Genomic DNA, 17519 nt, shown 5'->3' with positions numbered 1-17519 from the left:
CCACACTAACTACATAATATTATAAACTTACAATGAGCAGTAAAATATAGTTTTCATCTGTTATACTTAAACCCACTCCATTAGGTGTCTCCTTTTAGTTAAGCTTTATTTTTAGGCTGGAAGGCACTGCAGAGATATATTTAATAATACAGATTCAGCTTACTTAGAAGATCTTAGACCCCACATTAACTTCTTGACCCTAGTAAAGAAGAAGAGAAAGAAGGGAAAAAGCCCCACTTTTTCGTGACATTACCTTGAAAATGTACAAGAGAATAACGAGAGGATTTCAGTCATTTCTTCTCCTTTCCCTTAATACAAATTCAGCTTACATAGGAAATCTGAGACCCCATGTTGACTACACAATGGTATAGACTTTTGCCCCAAACTTATAAGCTTACAGTCCCTTTTAATGTCACATACATCTCTAAAACTTTTAATACTTGACACATTCTAAGAGCCATCCTGACAGGTATATTTTCAGATTTGAATTAAATGCTTAACATCAAACATTCCTTGCAGAACAGTATGAGCTTTGGCCCTATGGCAATAAGAATAAAGAAGAAATAAAGGGGGAGAGAAACCCCGTTTTGTATTTCCGGCACTTACGATTATATTGCCTATGTGCCTACAGAATAAAAGAGAAAAAAAGAGAAAAAAATTGAACCACTGCTTCTCCTTTCCCTTCCCCGGTCTTCTTAAGGGGGTCTCATATCAAGGCTTGCTGCATCTTGTTGTTCCCGTAGACTTGTGTTCTGTCCAGTTGGCCTTTGGCGTAGAAAGTGCAGCTGTACTCTTTCCTGCAGAGTATGCATCGATGAATCTTGAGGCAGTTGCAACTCCTGGACTCCAGTATCAATACAATTTTTTTCCTGAAAAGCTCCTTTAAATCGATTACTTTCACAGCAGATCCATATATCTTTTGATTGGTTCTTGTGTACTGTTGCTTTGAGATGGCTGTATGTCTTTTTAAGAAGGGTGACCTTATCTAGGCTGCAAGGCTCCGACGTCCCCTTTTCCATCTCCATAATTTCAAATTTTTCTGCTGATGGTTTTCCACCTTGTTTAGAGCTATCATCAGCCACTGTTATTGATCCATCATTCCTGTTAGAGACTTCTTCCTTGCCGTCTTGGATCTCCTTGAAAATATTTTTAAGCAATCCTTCTGTAAATCCTTTCAAATCTTGGGTTTGTTTCTCTATTAGATGAGCCATTCTTTTTAACATAGACATGTTTTAGGCTTTAGTCAGCAACCAATCTCAGACAATTTTGCAAATAGCTAGTAGAGGTCCTACATAGTCCTAAGCGAGAGCAAATGTCTGTTTTGACCTCCAACGTTCCTGGCACTGGCATGTGACGTATTGAAGTCAGTAAAGCCGATATTCTCGTACTGGAGCAGAATTCTCGCGAGATCCTCCCACCCACGGCTCTTATCTCTTATCTCCGAAAACCAAAACAATTGCAGTAAGAGATATTGTTAATTAATTTGAGTTGATTTAAGTCCTTCTTCTGCTTAGGAAAGAGAATTAGCCTGCCTCATAACGAGGTGGCTTCAGGCACAGCAAAAGGGGAAAAAAAGAGAAATGGAAAGACGGAGAAATACTTGCCGTCCCTGTGCTTGAAATATCTTGAAATATAGTAGATGTCCTCCCCTCAGTTCACAGCGTTCATTTGCAGTAAATCGTAGTGGAAAGTTAAAGTAGATTCTTTAAGAAAGAAAGAAAGAAAGAAAGAAAGAAAGAAAGAAAGAAAGAAAGAAAGAAAGAAAGAAAGAAAGAAAGAAAGAAAGAAAGAAAGAAAGAAAGAAAGAAAGAAAGAAAGAAAGAAAGAAAGAAAGAAAAGTCCAAGATAGAATATGGCGATCGTCCTCTTGACCCGAAACGCTGACAGCCTGTAATCCGGGGAGATATACTCCCTAAAGGATTGGAGACGGCTCCAAGAGTTCCCTAGGACTTCCTGGGTAGAAAGGTGAGGTGGGGTTTGCGTACCCCTCCTCTTTTCTGCCAATTGCTTCCACAATTGGCCCCTGTCAGGCTTCAGTGATTGCACTGCAATCCTCTCAGGACGACATCTTGGCCACACACCCCTGCTTTTCATTTTTCTGACCCAGATGCAGAACTTTACACTTATCTTTATTAAATTGCATCTTGTTCTCATTTGCCCATTTTTCCATTGTGTTCAGATCTCGTTGAACTCTGTCTCTATCTTCAGGAGTATTTGCCAGTCCTCCCAATTTGGTGTCATCTGCAAACTTTATTGATGAGTAGTCCCTCCACCCCCTCATCTAGATCATTAATAAATATGTTAAAAAGTACCGGGCCAAGCACCGAGCCCTGAGGTACCCCGCTACTCACCTCTCTCCAGTCTGATGAAACACCATTGACAACAACTCTTTGAGTGCGGTTCTCTAACCAATTCCCTATCCACCTGACTATCTGAAAATCCAGATTGCAGTCCTTCAATTTATCCAAACGACGTCAACCGTATTTCCATGATCCAGCGAACCTGTCACTTGGTCAAAAAAGGAAACCAGGTTGGTCTGACAGGACCTGTTGGAGAAAAATCCATGCTGACTTCCTTGGATCACCAAATTGTCCTCCAGATGTTTGCAGATCGCTCCCTTTAATATCTGCTCCATTATCTTACCCACAACAGAGGTCAGACTCACTGGTCTATAGTTTCCCGGGTCATCCTTCCTCCCTTTCTTGAAGATCAGAACAACGTTTGCTCTCTTCCAGTCCTCTGGGACATCTCCAGTCCTTAAAGAGGTCCCGAACATGATGGACAAGGGTTCTGCAAGTTCTCCGGAATGTTCTTTGAGCACTCTCGGGTGCATTTCATCCGGCCCAGGGGATTTGAACTCATCCAGTGCAGCTAAATGCCTCTCAACAATCTCTCTGTCCATGTCAACCTGCCACCCAGACACTATCCTTGGCTACTGCCATCTCTAGATGTGCCTAAACCCTTTGACCTGTGGGAAAAAACAGATGTAAAATAGGTGCTGAGCCTTTCTGCTTTCTCTGCATCCTCCATTAGAGTTTGTCCATCTGCACCCAACAGTGGGCCTATTGCCTCCTTTACTTTACGTTTGCTCCTCACATAACTGAAAAATCTTTTCTTGTTACAGTGGGCTTCCCTGGCCAGTCTTAGCTCACTCTCAGCTTTGGCCTTATGATTGATCTACAGTGCCTAGTAACCTGTAGGTAATCTTCTTTAGAGCTCTGTCATTCCCTCCATTTCCTGAACATCTCCCTTTTCTCTCTTAGTTATTCTTGAAGTTCTCTGTTCATCCAAATAGGCTTTCTTCTTTTTGGGATAGTCATTGATTGAGCATGCAATAGCTCTTGTTTGAGTAGCGCCCACCCTTCACATGCTCCCTTCCCTTCCAGCATTCTCGTCCATGGTATGACCCTCATCATGTCTCTGAGTTTATTAAAGTTTGCCCTACGAAAATCCAACAAGCTTCCTTGCCTCCCCATCTCAAAAGGAATTCTATGAGGACATGGTCACTTCCCCCTAGGGTCCCCACCTCCTTCACCTCATCCACCAACTCTTGCCTGTTGGTCAGTATTAAGTCCAGTATGGCTGAACATCTTGTGGGTTCATCTACCATCTGATAAATGAAATTGTCAGCCAGGCAGGTCAGAAACTTACATGACTGAGGACGCTTCGCAGAGTTTGTTTCCCAGCACACATCTGGGAAATTGAAGTCTCCCATGATGACAAGGTCCTGACACTTGGATATTTTCTCAAGCTGCTCACAAAGTGCAGCATCCACATCCTCTCGTTGGTCAGGCGGTCGGTAGCAGACACCAACCACCACCCTGTTTGTTTTCCCCTCACTTATTTTCACCCAGATGCTTTCCACTGGAGATATACTCTCCTTCACTAGAATTTCCTGACAGGTAAGCCCTTTCCTCACATACAGGGCCACTCCTCCACCTCTTCGATCTATTCTGTTTTTTCTGAACAGTTCATATCCATCCACCATTACATTCCAGTCATGAAAATCATTCCAACAAGTTTCTGTGATGCCCACTAGATCATAGCTTTCCATCAGCATGAGAAGTTCCAGCTCTTCCTTCTTATTGCCCTTCTTTGGGCATTAGTATAAAGACATCTGAATCCTTTTACTTTTGGTTCCCTATGAGCTGGCCTTGCCGGTTGGGCTGCCTCCGATCGTTTTCCTTCCATACACTCCCTATGTTGTTTGTCTCCTTCCCCTTGAGTCTTCAGTTTAAAGCTCTCCTGATGAATCTCTCCAGGTTCCTGCCAAACACATTCTTCCCCAGCTTCAATAAGTGCAGTCCATCAAGTGCTAGTAGGCCTTCCTCAAGAAAGCCTATCCCATGGTCCCAGAAACCAAATCTCTCCTGCCGGCACCAACTACGCAGCCAGTGATTCACCTCCATTATCTTCCTCTCCCGACGCATTCCTCTTCCCTTGACAGGCAAGATGGAAGAGAATACCACTTGTGCCCCCATTTGCTTGAGCTTCCTCCCCAGATCTTGATAGTCTTTTTTAATAGGAGCGATGGTATTCAGGGACATGTCATTCGTTCCCACATGGACCATCACAAATGGGTAGTGATCCGTAGATTTGAGGAGTTTGGGCAGCCTTTCTGAAACATCCTTAATTTTTGCCCCTGGCAAGCAACACACCTCTCGGGTTAGGGGGTCGGGCCCAGCCACATGGCGATCCATTCCTCTTAGCAGGGAGTCTCCAATTACCAGTACTCTCCTTTTTTTCCCCTTCTCAACTCCCTTTCCTTCTATCCCCGTGGCCTCTTCCCTTTGTCTTGGACTTTGTTTTGGGACCTCTTCCCTCGTAGACACTTGCACCTCCTCTGCAAGGGCCTGAAATCTATTTTGGAGCTCCAAAGGTCCCGAGAATCATCTCGCTCTATGCCCTTGAGTCTTTTTGCAAACTGTATGCAGAGGTTCCGTAATGAAGTCAATCCTCTTCTTCTTCAAGACTGGTTGCATCCTCTTTATTCCAAGTTGCACAGCTCTGGTCTATGAACTGCTCCCCTTTCTTAATTTGGGTCAGGGTAATAATCCTCTCTTTTAAGCCCCTAATCCTTTCCTCCAAAAGTCTTACCAGCTTACACTTGGGGCTGATGTAGTCCATCTTGTCTTCAGGGAGGAAGGCAATCATGTCACACTCACTGCAGATGATGGGATGAGTGTCCTGGAGGTCCATTGAAGCTTGTAGGCTGATGAGCTTCATTGCTTCTCTCGCATCTTGGTTCAGAGGGCACATCTCAGCACACAAAAAATGAAATGCTAATTTTACTGCCTTAGTGTTGTCTCCTGACTAAGGGTTACCCATGCCTTCCTCTGTTCTTTGCTACATGCTTCATTTCTTAATCCAAATGATCCTCACTGAACTAAACTTTTTTTGAGTAAGTGTAAAAAGCCACTGAAATGTATGTCTGTATTTTTGCAGGCAGACAAGTTCCAGATGTACGTGACATACTGCAAGAACAAGCCGGACTCCACCCAGTTGATCCTGGAGCACGCTGGAGCTTATTTTGATGTGAGTATCAGGATCTGGAGGTTTGGATATGCTCTCTGGAATGTCCCCATGCAGACATCGGTGGGAGTTTAATGCATCTAAGCACTTCACTGCCTCTTTTCATGACCCTCAGGTGCTTCATGGTGAGGAGGTATTTGCATTTCTCGCCTGGCACCTGGAGACAGCCAGGCTGCATCACCTCACCCTGCAGAAACTGGCTGAGTGCGTCTGTGTGGTGGAAATTCTTATCAGATCCTGCAGCAATACTTTAAGGCCTGTATTTGCAGCCTAAAGGGTGGGAACTTGTAATCTGTATGTGTGTTTACTGCCTAATGGGGGTGTTTACCTCCTAATGATACACCTACCAAGATTTACCACCTAATCTCCACTTCCGCGACTGCCGTGAACTAACCCAAAATCGCAATGTGGCCACAGCCCTGAGGATACAGAGCATCGGTGATTGGTGTGGTCATTACAGAATGTGGCTGCACATGCTTTGAGGTTTCCAGTGGGCACGGTGTGACTGTGCAGCATTTCTAGGCCTCCATTTATGCAAAGTCTGGGCAGCATCCAGTATAACTGTGTTCCCAGAGGCAACAACTGCTCAGATGTAGAAACGTCTGAGAAGGAGAAGCTTAAAGTGTACTCAGCAGCTTTCTCTGGCAAGTGCCACATGAAGAGAGGTTCAGATCATGGGATTCAGAGCAATGGAGAGTGAGCACATGTCTTTCAAGGGTGGGAGCATCTGTGTCTCCCTGCTGAACTGTGTTGAATTTAGTTATTTATTTATTATATTTATATACCGCCCTCCCCGGAGGCTCAGGGCGGTTTACGTAAGAACAAAGAACAATACATGAAACAGTCTATAACATGCGAATAACCTTACAATAATAGTAACTAATAGTTGTAACCATATAACTATATAACCGTATAAACAATATAAACAATGCAACAATGCAAACAGGTCCAGAGTATACTGGTGGAGTTCTGAGAGGGGGGCGGGGGGGGGAGCAGGGGCCCTTCAATTGCTGTTGGTTGTGCCTGGTCTCAGCCAAATGCCTGGCGGAAGAGCTCCTCCTTGCAGGCCCTGCGGAACTGTTTAAGCTCCGTCAGGGCCTTGATCTCCCCCGGGAGCTCGTTCCACCAGGTGGGGAACGCATGCCAAGGATCTGCTCTGACATACGAGTTGACTTGGTCGGCGTTGGCTAAGCTGTTCATTCTGCTCGCGGCCTGCCTGCCTGCAGAAGAGTAGCAGCACAATGTTTGTGGGTTGCAGGAAGAACACAAAGGATGCTGTTTTAATGTCCAGAGAAATTTTGTCTGAGGGTTTACAAGGCAAGAGACTAACAGGGATGCGTCACCCTGGCCTGTGTCCGGGCAGCAATCCTGGACTTGTTTGGCAGCCCCCTGCCCAGATTCTAAACAGGGCTGGCCCTGCCTGGCCTCTGAGATTAGAGAAGATTGGGCTGCCCTGGTCTTATTCAGGGGAGGGCTCAGTCCTTGTCCCTTCTAAGAAGAAAGCTGTTGAACACGTGGGACTGCATCCGGCCCATGGTCCATCAAGGTCACTGTTGTCTAATGAGACTCACTGGGGCTCCTCAGGGCCCTTGGTGGAGGTCTTCTGCATCACCTACTATCTGCTGGTCATAACTGGAGATGCCAGGGCTTGAACCTGGGACCTTCTGTGTGCCAAGCAGTCCCTCTATCACTGAGCCATGGCCCTTCTCCATATTAGATTATCTGTTTGGCATGCAAAGGTTCCCAGGTTCAGTCCCCCACATTTCCACCCCCATGATGTGAAGAGCCTGAGGCTCTGAGGAGATTATGCTGACCCAGTAGAAGGCGGCTTCGTTCGTGTTTGTGTGTGAGGGGAGGGTACTTGGCAATGTGCTTAAGAGTCTTTATTTAGTAAATGTCTCCTGAGTTTAACCCACCCTGATCTTTGGTGTTCAATAAACGATGATTGGAAACAGGGTCGCATTCAATAAATATTTGGAATCGTAAGGCTTGTGTCCAGCCATGCTTGAAACTTTCATCCAGCCCAAAAACTCTTCCACCCCCACTGGTAGAATACCAGCCTCTGTGAATGGACACAGCTTAGATGGTCAATATGGGCCAACATGGGTGTCCTCAAGGGCTACTCAAGGGCAAGCTTGCTGCATCTCGGTCTTCTAGTACCAGTTATTAAAAATAGCTGTTGATCAAGGAGTTACACCCTCAACTTGTAGAAAGCGGAAACATTAAAGTGTAGAATCTTTTGCAGCCTGTTTTTGCGGTGGGAAGTTCTGACTGGAGTGGAATGAATGAGCCAGATCTGTAACCCCTCCATGAGCATGATGCTCGTCCTTCCGTCTGTGGAATAGATCTCATTCATACTCTTGGCAGTCCTTAACAATCCCTCGGGGCTGTTGGTGTGGACACCTTTGCGTTGCTGGGGAAGCTGCAAGGGAATTCTCTGGGGAAGATTTCTGGTCCAGTGTGGAGAGTTGGAGCTGCTGTGCTGACCTAGTAGAGCTGAGACAAAAAAATCAGGCCCACAAAGCTGCCAGATGGTTGGAGCCGCTACAGATGTGCCTTTTGGGTGGTCATCCTCGTAAAAACAAGCCTGCAGGTTAACTTTTGTGTGTTGGCTGCTCTGCAGAGATCACAGTAATTAGCAGGCGCTCAACTAATCCATTTGCTGACCCACCTGTTGTGCTGGAATCCAGCAGGGAGTATTGAGAGAGAGAGAGAGAGAGAGAGAGGGAAGCGGCAATCTCCCCCCCCCCCCCCCCGCAAGCGGCCTTCTTTTTCAGACTCTGAGGGAGGCTTGCCAGGCCCCTCGGAATATGGGGGGGGGCACTTTCTGCAACTGGGAAGCATTGTGACACGTCGACGGGGACTGGAAGTGGCCTGGGCACATTTTATGGCCAGGGAGAGACTCTGGCTTTTAGGCTTCCACTCTGGTAGAATTTGCTTCTAACAGAAGAGTTTTGCCTAAAACCCAGAGCGTTCTCCCCAAGGGGCCTACGTCACTTCCAGATCACGTAGGCATGTTGTCACCGTTTTTGGCATTCCTTTTCGGTTTTTTTGGGGGGGGGTTAATTAGAGGGGAGCTGCAGGAGCTGAGAGCCCCTGCTAATGGCGGGGGGGGGGGAGTGGGTCTGGTAAGTGTATTCTGGGACCACCATGAAAGAGGCTAAGCTTTGGCTTATGCATTGAAGAGGCCTTCCTATCGTCTCTCTTTTCCTTTCAAGGTGCACACTAGCACCCATCTTGTGGAGAGCCCCCTCGGCCGCCTTGCAGGGCCTGTTTAAGAACAACAACCCTTGCAGGTAGCCTAGGCAGGACCACATTTTGCTGTGCTCAAATACTCCTTCTCCCATCATATCTGCTTTTCTGACTGTGTCTCAGTTCCAAAAAGTGAGGAACATGCTATTAGAAGCGCCTAGAACGTAGTTGGTGTAGTATACACAGATGCCTCCTACTCCCCCCCACCCCCCACCCAAAAAAAAACCCTGCTCCTGCCTTGGAGCATTTCTAGTCAACAGGTGGACAGAGACCGGGGGGGGGGGGGGCTTAGGAGAGACTGTTGTAATGTGGGATGTGCTGGTGAAGAAGCAGGTTAGGTTGCCTCTGAAATGGTCACGTTGTCCACCATGCCTGACGTGGTGCTAGTGAAGCGATGATCTCTTTTGGCAAAGGAGGATTTTAGAATCAGGTGGCACCCTTGACCAGGGAGGCCCATCTTAACACCCTGCAGAGTAAGCCCACAGAACTCTTCTGCCCAGCTTATGGGTGAGGCCAGAGAAAATGCGGGGCCTCCCTTATCTGTCTCTCCCTCCCTCTCTCTGTTGGAGAGAATACTGCTCATTTATATTTTAAGGTGGTGCCCCCCCCCCCCCCGGACAACTGGCTCGAGAGGGGAGGTCTACCAATCAGTCAGTCAGTAAGGGATGTAGCCGGGCAGGGGGGATGTCCAAGCAGCAGAGAGCTTGGAGTGCTGAAGGGAGGGCACAGAACCCCTCTGGAGGCTGCAGCCGATCTGGAGCAGCTGTAGTGCAGCTAGGAGAAGAAGATGCCCTTTGGTACATCCGGAAGTCCTCAGGAGAACGTTGGAGGCCCACCAGGAGGCTCTTACCTCCTTGGAGGAGATCTGCAGTTGCCTGAATCCCCCTCTGACCGCTGGCTGGCAGGTTGGGAGGAAACCTTACCTGTTCACCCTCCAAAATCTGAAGCCTTCCTCCTATCCTGGGAGCCCCTTGGGTGAGGAGAGGGTCCTGGGGGGGGGGGGCAGAGGAGTGCTGAGGAGACCCCTCCCGTGGGCCATGCCTTTGGACCTGCTGAGAAGAGGTGGGGTGGGGGAGTTGTGGACATCTGAATCTTCAAAGGAGTGGGAAGAAATGGACCTGAGGCCTCTCAAGTTCAGTCCCTACGGTTGAAATGGGAAGTCCAGTGGCAGCCTTCTGGCTTGACAGAGCCACTCAGGTGTGTTTTCATTTGACCCATAGGAGATCCAGCAGCGGCACGGCCTGGCCAACTCCATCTCCTCTTACCTTATTAAGCCTGTTCAGCGGATCACAAAATACCAGTTGCTGCTCAAGGTAAGCCTCCTCCTGTTTCTTCCAGGCCCTGTCTGATTGGGAGCAGGGGCCCAGCTGCAAGAGGCAGGGGTTGCCAACTGCGGCCTGGACAAGTCACGCCCATTTAGGGGCAGTCCCTGCGGAGGGGTGAGATGGGGAGGGGATTCAGCAAGAATCTGTGGTCTGCCCCAGAGTCCACCCTCCGAGGCTACCGTGTTCTCCAAGGGAAGCCCTCCTTGTCATCCGGAGGGCAGTTGCAATCCTAGGAGAAGGCCATTTTTAAGAACCACTCCTGCAGGCATGTCATCTGAACAGCAGCAGCAGCAGACGAGCGCTGGAGAGCAAAGAGACTATTCTTTGGAGAGCAACTTGTAAAGCTGGCCTTGGCCGTGGGTGCCCGACAGACTTGGCAGGAGCGACTTCAGGGTTGTCCCTCCCTTTCCCTCTCCTGGTCGCTCCTCCCTTTGTCTAGTCCAGTAAAGGTCTGAGTGTCTTCATGCCCTTGGCAACAGGCCTGGGTCTTAGCTCAGATCCTTGACCGTATGTCCCTCGTGCTTCTCTCCATGGCAGCGGTCGTGTGCTCTACCATTAGCACTTCCTGGTGTGCAAGTGTGCAGAAATGTGGTTACCCGCGTAAGGCCTTAAAGGTTAAAACCTGAACCTTGAACCGGATCCAGACAGGAACTGGTAACCAGTGCAGCTGCCCCAGTACTGGCTGGATATGGGTCCTCCATGGTGTTCCTGTGAGAATGCTAGCAGCTGCATTCTGCATAGAGCGAGTTAGAGAAATCTATTCTAGAGGTCGCATGGATCACTGAGGCCAGATTTTCAGGGGACAGATAGGGCGCTAGTAGCCGAGCCTGGCGAAGATGGAAAAATGCCTGGCTGGCTAACCTCTTCACCTGTGCCTCCATAGTTAGTGAGGCATCCATGGTCACACCCAGATTCCTGATCTGGGACGCAATCGTAAGTTGCATCCCTGCCAAGGTGGGTAATCGCACTTCCTGCTCTGTTCACCCACCTCCCAGCCACAGGACCTCCATCTTGGAGGGGTTGAGTTTCAGAGGCCTCTGCTCAAGCCATTCAGTCACTGCTTCCAAACATCTGGCAAATGGTTCCAGGGGGGAGTCCAGACGACCGTCCATGGAGGAGATAGAGCTGGGTGTCATCGGCATATTGATGACAATCCAGCCCAAAGCTCCATACCAGCTGTGCCAGAGGGCGCATAAAGATGTTGAATAACGTGGGAGACCCCACGAGGGAGTCTATAGGAAAGCAAGAACTCTTCCCCCACGGCAACCTTCTGGGTCCGGTTCTGGAGAAAGGAGCGTATCCAGCTAAGAGTTGTGCCCCGTATCCCCGTCCTGGTGAGTTGGTGGACCAACAATTCGTGGTCAATGATGTCGAAAGCGGCCGACAGATCTAAAAGAACCAGCATGGCCGACTCGCCCTGATCCAGCTGGCGACGAAGATCATCCATCAGGGCAGACAACGCTGTCTCCGGAACCAAGGACGGAACCCAGACTGATATGGATCAAGAGCCGAAGTATCCTCCAAGAATGCTAGGAGCGGGTCCGCTGCAGCCCTTTGAACCGCCCTACCCAGGAACGCTACGTGCAAAAGCAGACGGCAGCTGGCTGGATCCTGCAGGCCCAGCAATGTTTTTTTTTAGGATAGGTTGAACCACTTCCCCCTTCAACTGCTCAGGGAACTCTCCAGTACTCAAGGAGAGGCTGACCATGTCCCTAAGCTGGTCACCTGTCACCTGGCCACCTCCCTTGAGGAGCCAAGATGGACAGGGATGGAGAGGGCACATGGTCGCCCTAACCAACCCTAGGAACTTGTCCACTTTGAATAAAGAGAGCATCAAGATGGTGGGTCTGTCAAGGCCTGTCTTGTCCATCCTGACTGGGAACAGCTCCTTGGCTGCAGAAGAAGAGTTGGTTCTTATATGCTGCTTTTCTCTACCTGAAAGAGTCTCAAAGTAGCTTCCAGTCCCCTTCCCTTCCCTCTCCTCACAGCAGACACCCTATGAGGGAGGTGGGGCTGAGAGAGCTCTGAGAAAACTGATCTGTGAGAACAGCACTATCAGGGCTCTGGTGAGCCCAAGGTCACCCAGCTGGCTGCATGTGGAGAAGGAGTGAGGAATCAAACTCAGCTGGGCGGATTGGAAGCTGCTTCTCTTACCTGCAACCCCTGGCTGGCTGGCTGGCTGGCAGAAAAGGGGGTGTCCCAAGCATTGGGCCTGGTTCAGCTTGGTGGGCCAGGTATGCTGTTCCCTTGGCCTGGGCTTCCTCCATCGCGTGCAGCCGATCGCAGGTCCAGACACAGCTGCTTGCAAGCTGCCAAGTAGCACAAGAGCCAGGAAGAGGTGCTTGCAGAGGGGAAAGCCAAACATCCATCAGTGTTTCACACGGCAGGTTTGTAAGGGGCACCGTGCCCAGGCTTCCAGTAGTCTGGAGGAAAGGGGGGAAGGGGAAGCGAGGGGGGAAAGGGCAGGACCCTTGAGTGGGCAGCCCTCCTGGCAAGGCCCACCTTTGAGCCAGGCCCCATGAGGAATAGATGTTGCTCGCCTGTGGACTTCCTCCTTCCTGCCCTCCTCCCCAGTGGGGACCCCAAGCAGCTGCCCCCTGGACTATGTGGGGCTGAGGGGGTGGGGCTGCCTGAGGTCACACAGGAGGCTTCCACGGGGGGGGGGGGAGCTCCCCAGAGAGCCTGACCCCTCGCTCTCACCACTACTGTGGCTCCGATGCTTTTCTTTCTTGGGATTTTCACTGTCAGCGGTTCTGAAAGACACGGGAGGGGGGAGCACTGTCCCTGTGGGGGGCGGAGGGAATGCCCGGATACGCCCGTGGGAGGCCTCCCTACCGATGTGTTTTCCCGGGTGAGCCTGAGAGAGATTGGGCCTGCCAATGCCCTTGGTGTTTCCGCAGGAGCTGCTCACCTGCTGTGAAGAAGGGAAAGGGGAGATCAAAGACGGTCTGGAGGTGATGCTTAGTGTGCCCAAGCGAGCCAACGATGCCATGCATCTCAGCATGCTGGAAGGTAGGCGGCAGGATCCGTGCTTCTCTGGCTGACGGGGGCCGTCTCAGAGGACTCAAGGAAGCAGAAATAGTTGTCCACAGCAATTCTGCTGCCGCAGTCAGCACTGTTGAAAGTTCAAAATCATTTCAATGACAGTGGCCTCTACCAGGCTAAATGTAAGGATCCACAGTAGCTTTTCTTCCCGTTAGTTAATTCTGCCTGCTGACGTGGCTTTCACTGCTTGCAGTCAGGTGTCTCTTGAATTACTGAAGAGCACCTCACTTTATGCTTTCCAAACCCTGGGCTATTTATGTATGTCTAAGTTTATGGGTGGGTCACTAGATGTGCTGCCTCAGCAAAATTATAAATCCTGCCCACGTAGCCATTGCAGGCCTCAGATGTTGAGGGGAAATGTCAACAGTAAGGAGGAGCTGGAGTCTACAGAACTTCCTAGTTACGTGTTGATTGGATTGAGTAGTCTTGTTTCTGGGGTGTTTGTCTCATAGGATTTGTAAATGCTTCAGCTCTCTTTGACTTCTTGTTGTGGAGGAACAGAAAGGTGCTCATCTGTTCTACATAGTTCTGGTAAGGTCTTGGAGGAGGAGCGTGTCTTATGACTTAAGTGTCCCGCTTAACACTCACTCAAGGCGGCTGTCCCACCCCTGAGTGCCTCCTCCTCCAACTGGCTTTCCTGTCTGTTCAGCCTCCAGCCAATCACCTTCCATCCCCCACCCCTGACCACCCCCTCCTCCTTCCACTTCCCTCTGAGGCTTGGAGGCGGCAGATCCCTGTCGCATGAGAGCTGCTCCTGCCGGTGAGTTCCCTAACAGCTGTCTGCAGCCTTTCCAGGTCCTGGGAGGAGGGGGAGGCCGTCCGCAGAGTTCTTCATCTCCCCCCCCCCCCCCCATATAGCACCCGTTGTATTCCTGGATGCAAGAATATGAGTCAGTCAGAACTCTGCTTAGGTTTTGTAAGTACTTTCAAAACAATAAAATCTTATTGGAAGTTCCCTTTGTGCTGTTCTTGTTGAACACTTACCTGAAAGAGAAGATTCTCAGCCAGGAATATGAGATACAGAATCATAGAATCATAGAATGGCAAGGGACCTCCAGGGTCATCTAGTCCAACCCCCTGCAGAATGCAGGAACTCACAACTATCTGCCCAGCCACAGTGACCCCAATTTCATGGCCAGATGATGTGTGTCCCCCCTCCCCCCCCCCCCGCGCAAACAGAATTGTTCAAATGAGCACGAAATCTATTATTGGCTACTGCTGTCTTGTCAAGAAATGTATGGAAACTTAGTGGAATATTCTAATATTTCTTTTCTGGTCAGCATGTTCACAGTTGACATGTTGATGTTGCAAGTGACAGCACTTCCTTTGAGAAGCTCACCTGGGGGTCTCCTAAGGAAACTGTTGACACTCATCCCTTTGATGGAGGAAACTTGGCTAAGAAGGAAACTTGGCTTCACGGCCATTTCCGATTTTCAGCTTTAGATGGAGGACAGGGCAGACACGATTAGGAAACGAGATTTCTCCCTCCCTCCCTCCCTCCCTCCACCCCCCCCCCTCTCTCTCTCTCTCTCTCTCTGTATGTGTACATACAATCCACTTGAAATGAAATAAAAAATCAAGTTGCGTTTATGTTTTAGTACTCCTTAGCTTCACATGTCTTTGTATTTTAGTTCTCTGCAAAAGTAGACTGAGGGTTGCTTAGACTTCAAACCACAATGAAATGTGCCTGCTTTTGAGCAGCTTTGTAGCTGAAACACACCCTTCATGCCTCCACTGTTGGCTCAGATTGTAGAACAAAATTAAGAATCTAGCCCTGCTGGTTTAGATCCAAGTTGTCTGGCGTCCTGTTTCTCTCAGGTGATTGATCAGTCTTGGGGGCAGCCAGGCATGAAGGCCTTGTGCCTCGTCCCCAGCAATTGAGACGCAGTGGTCCTCTGCTTCCGTGCATGAGAGTTTCATCTGGTGATCACTGCTAAAGGCCAAGGAGATACGCCTCCTCCATGAATTTGTCTCACCTCCTTTGAAAGCCGAGATGCAACCGATGGCTGAGCCCTGAGCTGGATAACCTGGGCTGAACCTGATCTTGTCAGCTCTTGGAAGCTACGCAGGGTCAACCCTGGCTAGTATTTGGGTGGGAGGAAAACCAGGGACAGGATATGGAGGCAAGCAGTGGCCAGCTGCCTCTGAAGGACTTCTGCTGAAAACCCGACAGAGCCAGTCAGTGGCGACTCAGCAGCACTCCCCCCCCCCAGCCTGCAGCCCCCACCAAAGCCATGGCTGTCGTTTCATTGCCTTGTCATGCACACACTGTGTTACGTGCATGTGAAGAAGCATTTCGGGGATACTGCAGAGCAAACCTGCTTTACCAATGAGGCTGCCGTGGGTCAGCTCTTAAATTATGTCCCCAGTGAGATGTTCTTTACCAGGTGGTGTTCTCTGTCAAGCTATGAAAAGTTCCACAGGCATATTTAATCTCAAATATTTAAACCCCTTTTGGTAAGGGAGACTGGATGTTTTCTTTAAAGACCAACAGTTGTAAAACAGTGTATTGAGACAGTAGCTTTTCAGCTCTGTGTTTTTAGGAACTGCTTGTACCTATATTTTTCAATGCCACAATCCCTGCCTATGGCCTCTGTGCCACCGCCCCCTGCAGAGGCTTCTGGGACCCTCCTGCGCAGTCCAGCAGAGGCTCCCCCCTATTCGCGCCCATTGGGGGAGAAGGCTGGTCAGGCTGGAAGGGAGGCAGCCGTCCTCTGATCACTGATCTCCTCTGCAAAGGACGGTCCCTCACGCCTCTGAGGAGCCCCGGAAGTTCCCAAAGATCAGCAGATGGCTGAGAGGTTTGTTGGAGACTGGCCTGTCCAGCCAGGGCCCTTCTTCTGCTGAGTGTCGTCGTGTCCTCCTTCCATGTGTTTCATTTTTCTTAATCATTCCAACTTATTTCCTAGGTTTTGATGAGAACATTGAATCTCAGGGAGAGCTCATCCTTCAGGAATCCTTCCAGGTGTGGGACCCTAAAACCCTAATTCGGAAGGGTCGTGAGAGGCATCTTTTCCTGTTTGAGATGTCCCTGGTCTTTAGCAAAGAAGTGAAAGACTCAAGTGGGAGAAGCAAGTACATCTACAAGAGCAAATTGTTTGTAAGTAGGAAGAATTGCAATTAAGACAAGTAAGTCTCAGAGTAGCTGCAAACAAGAAGCAGACAAGTTTAGTTGTTATCGCCAAATAGGTAGGGAGCTCTAAAACGTCATGAGTTGCTACCCTTCCAGGATCCCTTCCAGTAAATAGAGCCATTATTTGTCCTCCTGATTTTAAGCAATTGCGCTTTATTTATTCTTTAAATTTGTGTGGCATCTTTCCTCGAAGGCTCAGGGCAGCTTACAACAAATTATAACTCGGAGTGGTTAAAGCTATTTAAAACAGTTAAAGCCTAATAATGTACATTTCAAAGCTTCTGAAGTTCACTGCCATTTATCAGAAAGGAAGAGGAGTAAAGGGCCTTGTTAGCTCAGTTATGGAGTGTCAGCTGGGGGTTGGGCAAATAGCCCAACAGTGTCTGCAGTGTCTGATGCGGTTGTGAGAGCTCATAAAATCAGCAGCACTGATTCACCTAGATCCATCTTTCTCTGGAGGTCATTTGCGAGGGCAACCCATACCTTCTCACCGCTGGCTTTCACTAGCAAGGACGGGCATGGGTCAAAGGGGTTGGCCAGACCGCTGCGAGAGTTCTGTCTGCATCGGCCCCAGAGAGTAGACATAGCCCTCCAGAGTAGCACCTTGGGACAGCCAAGAGGCCTCCAGGTCACGACCTGCATCAAGCTCAGTGGGAAAGTCTTGGGAGAGCGACAAGATTTTCTCTGGAAAAAAAACCTCGTAAATGCCTCACAACTAATGGCCCATCGAGAAATGTGTGATGCTCCACCGGCACTGATGGTGGACTGCCTGCATTGTGGTCCCCTCTGGGGCACCGAGGGACAGCCGACAGCCCTTGTGGGTTTCATGACATTATACTTGTTTTATTGTGGAGTTTTACTATGTAACCCGCAGTGAGATGGCTTACGCGGATTAAATCATAGAGTAAGGGCCGCCTGGGAGGAGTTGGGACGGGCCCTGTCTGGGATAAAAACTTGGAGGGCCCAATCAGGAGCCGCGAAACGAGTGTCCATCCAGGGCCAAGCAGCGCGGCTCCCCATTGACGGCTTGGCCCGGCCTTGCCGGGCCAGCCGGGGACTCACCGCGCAGATTGCATTGGCAGCCCGCGGGGTAAGTCCTCCGGAACCGGCACTCCTCCATCTTCAGAAAGGAGCAGAGACGCCGCGTCAAAGACGCCGCGTCCCTGCTCCTTTTGCACCCCGGGGACCCTAGCCATTGCCTGGAGTGCTACATCCGTCGCCACCTTCTCCTG

At 49.5% G+C, this 17519-nt stretch overlaps 1 protein-coding gene across 7 annotated transcripts in view; it reads left to right on the top strand.

Annotated features, from left to right (window-relative positions):
* Window positions 1–17519, top strand: part of TRIO (trio Rho guanine nucleotide exchange factor) — a 309088-nt gene that overhangs the window by 166904 nt on the left and 124665 nt on the right. For all 7 annotated transcript variants that reach the window (XM_077353339.1, XM_077353341.1, XM_077353340.1 and 4 more), the window contains exons 27-30: window positions 5446–5535; window positions 10005–10097; window positions 13010–13121; window positions 16064–16254. In XM_077353339.1, coding sequence (XP_077209454.1) covers window positions 5446–5535; window positions 10005–10097; window positions 13010–13121; window positions 16064–16254 — 486 coding nt within the window. The remainder of the gene's footprint in view (window positions 1–5445; window positions 5536–10004; window positions 10098–13009; window positions 13122–16063; window positions 16255–17519) is intronic.

The sequence above is a fragment of the Paroedura picta genome, chromosome 9 (genome assembly GCF_049243985.1).
Source record: "Paroedura picta isolate Pp20150507F chromosome 9, Ppicta_v3.0, whole genome shotgun sequence".
Classification (NCBI taxonomy): Eukaryota; Metazoa; Chordata; class Lepidosauria; order Squamata; family Gekkonidae; genus Paroedura; species Paroedura picta.
Note: the sequence above shows the minus strand (reverse complement) of the source record. Positions and strands in the feature narration are given on the sequence as shown.